Source organism: Solanum dulcamara, chromosome 4 (assembly GCF_947179165.1).
Source record: "Solanum dulcamara chromosome 4, daSolDulc1.2, whole genome shotgun sequence".
Lineage (NCBI taxonomy): Eukaryota > Viridiplantae > Streptophyta > Magnoliopsida > Solanales > Solanaceae > Solanum > Solanum dulcamara.
Window position 1 is genome coordinate 73485812 of NC_077240.1, and position 6807 is coordinate 73492618.

A 6807-nucleotide genomic window follows, 5' to 3' on the forward strand; every position below is an offset into this window, starting at 1 on the left:
AAATTTCATGTCTCTCTATATATAGAGAGGGGGGGTAAAAAGGAAATTTAAAATGCAAATGAAATAAATTAAATTAAATTAAATTCAGAAAGTGCAAGATCAAAGATAATTAATTGATAGACAATTCAGCAGAAGATCTAGGGAAAACACACTTTATTTATACCTATCTGTTTTTGTTTTTAAGATATAGATCATCATCCGTTTACTTTAGAGAGAGAGAGAGAGTATTCTGCACAATTTTTGTCGTGATCGTTGTGTGCACGCATGAGTAACCCCACAAAGTAAATTCTCTTCTATGTCATGCCAAACTCATATAATATTCAGGAGAAATATGTCAGATTTACGAGGGGATCAATAATTTAAATTTTATAAGTTTAATTTTTAAATTTTTAATAAGAAAAAGGGTCAAAAATATCTCTTAATTTTTATTTATTGATTGACTTTATTTTTACTGTTAAAATAAAATTGTTTTTACCCTCGCTGAATACAAACTTGTCAACCATACTCCTTAATTGGATGGAAAACCTCAGATCGATCAACTAAAATTAACCAATTTCAATTAAAATTATTCAATTTCCTCTTTTAATTCAAATCCGACCCAAAAAATTGATATTTTCAGATCTTATAAATTAAAATATATTATTAGTTTTTTAGAAAAAACATAAAACTAAATTTTCACTATATTTATCACTTTTATCGTAATAACAAAAAATTATTATTATTTTATTATTAATATTCGGTAATTAATTATTCACCAAATTATTTTATAAAATTTAAGATTAAACATCAATAAATATGAATATTATGATAAGTTATTTATATTAGTCATTATTTTTTTAAGGATCCTGAAAAGTCTAAATTGGAAATATGAACGGGTGGAGTAACTATTTTCTAATGAATCAATTTATTACACTTTCACAAAAAAAATATTTTTTGAAATAATGAATTTCAAAATTAATTCATTTATTTAACTATTTTTTGAAAAAAAAATTCGTTGAAAATATATCCTCGCTGTGTTGCATGCTACTACATTTTCGATCGTTGTTCACTTGTGTAATAGTACTATTAAGGAGAAATGATTTTTTAGTCATTTACAAAAAAATTAGTTTTATGTTTTTTATAAAAAATAATAATATATTTTAATATATAAGATTTAAAAATGTCAATTTTTTGGGTTGGGTTTGAATTAAAAATGGAAATTGTGTAATTTTAATTGAAATTGGGTAATTTTAGCTGATTTAGGGCTTTTCATTCAATTGAAGGGTACGGGTGACAAGTTTGTAGACGGCGAAGGTAAAAACAACTTTACTTTAATGATAAAGATAAAGTGAACTAATAAATGAAAATTAAGGAGTAGTTTTGACCTTTTCCCTTTTTAATATATATATTATTTGTTGTAAAGGAATTTAATATCAATACCCTATATGCTATTTTAGTTCGTTTTAAAAAATAATTCTCTTTTTAATAATACTTTAATTCTAATTTTTCATTTAACATATTTAAGACTACAAAATTAAAAAATATTTTAATATATATTACATATACTCAATTTAAAATAATAACATTTAATTTAATTTTTATTTTTTTAAATTCGATATCAAAGTCAGAAATAGGAAACAAATTAAAACAGAGGAGCATTTATTGTAATATTTGTTAGCTTTTACATATAAATTGATGGTCCACGTGAAGAGTTCTAAATTAGCTTATGCCATATGGTATAGATGTGTGTGTCTATACATATTACAAGATACAGAAATTGCTGATATACCAATTTCCCCCTTTTCTCTGCATTTCCATTTCTTTAATTTCATTCTCCCCTGTAAGACACTCTGTCTCTCTGTCTTGGTTTTAGTGGTTCTTATTGCACAAATATAATCTTTTATGGATATATAATATGATTCCAAGATTTTTTAATTTTATTTTTGGCTCCCTTTTATCTTTTACACTTTTAGTTTTTACTTGCTTGATCTTCTTGATATATTTCATTCTTGTTTTCCTTTTCCCTTATGTTTGTTTTAAATTGCACATGCACTACTTGTTTGATTTCATTAATTATGTATAATGTATAGAGTATACATGTAAAATTGTTTACTAAATTGTCATTTTTACTTTCAGAAAAAGAAAGCTGTAAATTTGCTTGAAACTTTTCTTGAAATCGTACAATAAGTGAATCTGTATTTTGACTAATTGCTCTGAATGTATTCGTCAAGCCGGTAGTTTTGGGCTCCCGGTTCACGCTTAAGTTGTCTAAGTGTGAAAAGGGTGTTGGAGTGGGTTAGATTCTTGTGCTGGTTTGGGAATGGATGGGTGGTTTATTTATATGGACCTGACAATTCTCTCTTGAGTCAAGTTCAACTGGCATATCTTTACATGGAGGTTCATCTCTGTTTGGGCTTTCGGTCCACATTCCTAGCACAGGCGTGAATGGGGTGTTAGAGTGGGTTAGTTCTCACGTTGGTTGGGGAATGAATGGGTGATTTGCTTATAATTTATATGGATTTGGACAATTCTCCACTCATAAACCATCTTTTTGGGTTGAGTATAGTCCATGTATCATATCATTACATAGTATTAGTGTTAGGTCCATTCCCATTTGGGCTTCCGGTCCATGCTTTATTTGTGTCTTGGCGTGAATGGGGTGCTAGAATGGGTTAGAGTCTCACATTAGTTGGGAAAATGGACTGGTAGCTTGCTTATATAGACTTGGACAATTCTCCCTTCATGAGCTAGCTTTTGGGGTTGAGTTAGGCCCAAATGTTATATCTTTACAATATGCTAGTAGAAATGTACTCGGAAATTTGTACCCCTACTTGCTTTGGATTGAGACTTGGTTGTTGTTTGTTTCTTTTTTATTTGTCAGGCGAATCAAACAATACATGGTCCCAATTGTAGTTGACTTCTTGTATGTTGTGATTTGTGCAGTGAAGGATGGCGCTTTCTGGATCTAAAGGAGATGGAAGAGTGTTGAAGATTTATGAGTATTTGGACGAACTAAGCACTGATCTAGCAGACTATATTTCAGAACTATCAGAAGCTTCTGTGAAAGAGAGGGGAGTATTTGCCATCGCGTTATCCGGTGGTTCAGTGATCAGTTTAATTAGGTATATAAGTGCATCCTTTATCAGTTCATATTTGTTATGTTACCTTCTCTGTAGGCATACATAAATGTGTCATTTAACTTGGTCTCAACTAATAATTATATACTCTAACTTTGGGTGTGCACAAGTATGCACTTAGTCTTATATAAAATTGAACAAATACTCATTCATCCTATGTGGCGTCCTACATGACAATTTTGTATTCTATGTAGCGTCCTACGTGTTTGATCAATTTTATAAGTTTCAGTGCCTACTTGTGCAATTCCAAAGTCGGAGGGCATAATTGTTAGCTGAATCCAAGTTAAAAGGCATATTTATGTATTATGCCTTCTCTATAAGATTGTAACTATGTAAACCCGGAGGAAGCAGAAAACTATGTGAAGCCCCTTACAGCAAGACTGTTGATTGGTCCAAGTGGCATATATTTTGGGTGGATGAACGTGTGGTGGCGAAGAATCATGCTGATAGTAACTACAAGCTAGCCAAAGATGGATTTTTGTCTAAGGTAAACATCTCAACTTCAGCTTTATTCTGCACACTATTTGTTGATCTGAGCATCAGTAGTAGTTAACGGTGACCATTCTATTATTTGTCAAAGCAATGGCTTTTCTTTTATGGGTTGTAATTAACGATAGACATGTTCTTTGTCATGAGATCTATAAAGTACATTTCTTCTCAGAAATTTGTTTTGGATAATTGAGTTTACTATAGCCAGATCTTGATCTTTCATTCTAGAGTACGGTATATCACAACAACCAGGTGGAGGAATTAGTTATGTTAAAATTGTCCATATATGATGTGCCTTGAAAATGCAGGGAATATTCCAAGCCTTTGTGTTCTTGTTATCCTTTGCATTATCATTTGGCCTAAGCCAGCTGGGGGTGGAAAATGTAATGATTTTCCATAACTTTAAAGTCTTTCTGTACCAGTTGATTGAGATGGAGCTGATCGATTAATTGTAATTTGATTGAACGCTTCTAAGCTGTTACACGGGAAAGTGGAAACGTCATAGCCTTCTACCTCCAGTGTCTTGATATCCTTTTCAGGCCTGTCCATCTGTTTTGTCATTTACAAATATCCTGTAGACTTTTCCTGCCATCATGCCTAACATTTTTGAGAACTTTGATGTAACCTGTTAGTTGTGGAAAAATATCAAACTTGAAATAATACTGTTCCTTAATCACTTGTGATATTTACCTTGAATCTAAGTTGGACTCTCCAAAAATATTGATGCACCTGTGTGGGATCCTCCAAACATGCAATGCTTTTGAAGGATTCGACACGCACCCGATGACATTTTTGAAGTGTCGAGCAACACAGCCTTGAATAGCTCCCTTTATGATTTTTGATACAAATAGCCCATTGAATAATTGTTAAAGATCTCCAATGAGAATGAAGATGAACTTTGTCTCCTCTTCTTTCTACCTGGTACTGTATTTTGAAATTGTATTTCTATCTTCTGTCCTGGAAGTATAGTTATCATGTATAACCATTATAGAAGGTTTTTTTCTCATTGTGGTAGGATAAATCATCTATCCTTTTCCGAAATTGTATCCACCTAAGCCATATCTCAATTACAAGGAATATGATTGTCTAGTTAGCATCTATTCTTTCTGATTTGCAGATACAAATTCTATTGAACTCTTTTTTCAGATTTACCACACATCTCAAACTTTGAATCTTTTGCTGTAATCAGGTAAAAGATGTTCGGAGTCCAACAATCAACTTAACGTGAAAAGACTCGCTATGTAAATACGCTTATGAAGTTTGATAGACTGGTTTAGATATTCTGTCGGACATTATACTTCTTCTGGTGTTAAGTATTGTGCATTGTACTTCTTCTGGTGTTAAGTATTGTTATACGGTTCCATCTATTCTGTTTTGTTTTAATGGTAAGAGATGGGTGGAGAGGAAAAACGAGAGACTACAGATTCCCTTACCTTATCCATAATATTCTATTCACTTGTAATACGAGTTGGAACTAAAAGTGAACCAACGAAAAAGAGAAGACTGAGGGAGTGAAATCATGGTTTTATGAGAGTACATAGAAGCCAATTCTCTCCAAAGCTAATACAATTGCAGGCTTAATTATTCTATTGTTTTCTTTCAAACTTCTCATCTGGTGTAGTTTGTTTTGAGATCATTTAAAATGTAATTGTCTCATTTGTGACGCGCTTTACTTTTCAGGTCCCTATCATTCCAAGCCATGTACATTCAATTAACGACACAATGTCAGCTGAGAAGGCTGCTGAAGACTATGAGTTCGTCATTAGACAGCTTGTGAGGACTCGTGTAATCAGAGTTTCTGACGTTAGTGACTGCCCCAAGTTTGACCTCATCTTACTCGGGATGGGCCCAGACGGGCACATTGCATCTCTATTCCCTGATCACCCCATACTTGATGAGAAAGACGAATGGGTGACTTTTGTAACCGACTCACCCAAGCCCCCTCCAGAGAGGATTACTTTTACTTTGCCTGTCATCAACTCTGCTTCCAGTGTGGCGGTGGTTGTCACTGGAAGAAGCAAAGCAGAGGCTGTTCATTTGGCAATTGATGATGTCGGGCTTGACGGTACGTCATCGCCTGCAAAGATGGTCCAGCCAACGAAAGGGAAACTAATATGGTATCTGGATAAAGCAGCTGCCTCAAAATTAGTTTGCACAAAAATTTCAGAGTAGGGCCAGATTTCAAGTTCCCTTGTCAAAATGTACAACTGTATGGGGCACAAGGCATGTGGAACTTAGTACATTCTAATCTTTTGTCAGGATTTTATGGTTCATCTTTTCTTTATTTTAAAACTTTTTATTGCGTTTTCTCATTGGAGAGGTTATTGGCTTTTTGTGATGGATCAAGTTTCTTCCTTCTTCTGATGCAGGGGACATCAATAATATCATTACCCAGCATTGATCTAATATGAAGAGAATCATTGATAACTTATGTTGTTCGGACTTTTCAAAAATACTCGCACTCGTTTCAGATCCTCAAGTAATGCACTATTTTTGGAGGATTTGAGACGTTTCTGTCTGCATTTTATTTTGAAGAGTTCGAGCAACATGATTGACAACCATACGAGAGATTAAGACACAACACAAACACAATTTTGAGTGAAGAGTCGAACCCGATACTTAGCTAACACGACATAGACTCGTCTCCTCTTTGCAAATCCATAGACCATGTGAATGCAAAGACCAAAAAGTCTCCTTCGGAAATGCGGTCCTCCTCTAGCAAATGCGAAAGGATATTTTTTTTTTGCAAATATTCCAAAACGGCGATTAATTTTAGGATGAAACCAAAGCGGTAAAAACGCACCCTGGGGTGCGACTTACCCTTTATCAATTGACGTCCGTCAGTCAAAACGTTAAAGAAAGTCGCATGGCAGGATGCAACTTACAAGTCGCACCACAGGATGCATCCTTTAGGCTCCGGACTCTCAGTTCAACTATGAAGTTCATCAACCGAAAAACCAACTGAACCAACGAAAATCATTCAAAAACCCAGGAAAACAAACCAAATATATAGATTGATTATAAAATACGCTTCGAACATGTTGAAATCATCAAATCAACAATCTATGGTCTCCCTAACCGAATGTTGATCGTGGTCAAAATTAGCTTCCTTAAAAATCAAAAATCTAAATGATGAATCAATCATATCTGAACACCTTTGGATCCATACAATCACCAAACTGAGTCAAAAATCACCTTTAGG

At 33.7% G+C, this 6807-nt stretch overlaps 1 protein-coding gene across 1 annotated transcript; it reads left to right on the forward strand.

Moving 5' to 3' along the window:
• The first annotated feature begins 1711 nt into the window (after window positions 1-1711).
• On the forward strand, window positions 1712-5969 carry LOC129887584 (probable 6-phosphogluconolactonase 2). The gene is made up of 4 exons (XM_055962749.1): window positions 1712-1819; window positions 2923-3101; window positions 3468-3603; window positions 5286-5969. The coding sequence occupies exons 2-4, from the start codon at window positions 2929-2931 to the stop codon at window positions 5775-5777; spliced, it is 801 nt and encodes a 266-aa protein (XP_055818724.1). The 5' UTR covers window positions 1712-1819; window positions 2923-2928; the 3' UTR covers window positions 5778-5969.
• The last annotated feature ends 838 nt before the right edge of the window (window positions 5970-6807 follow it).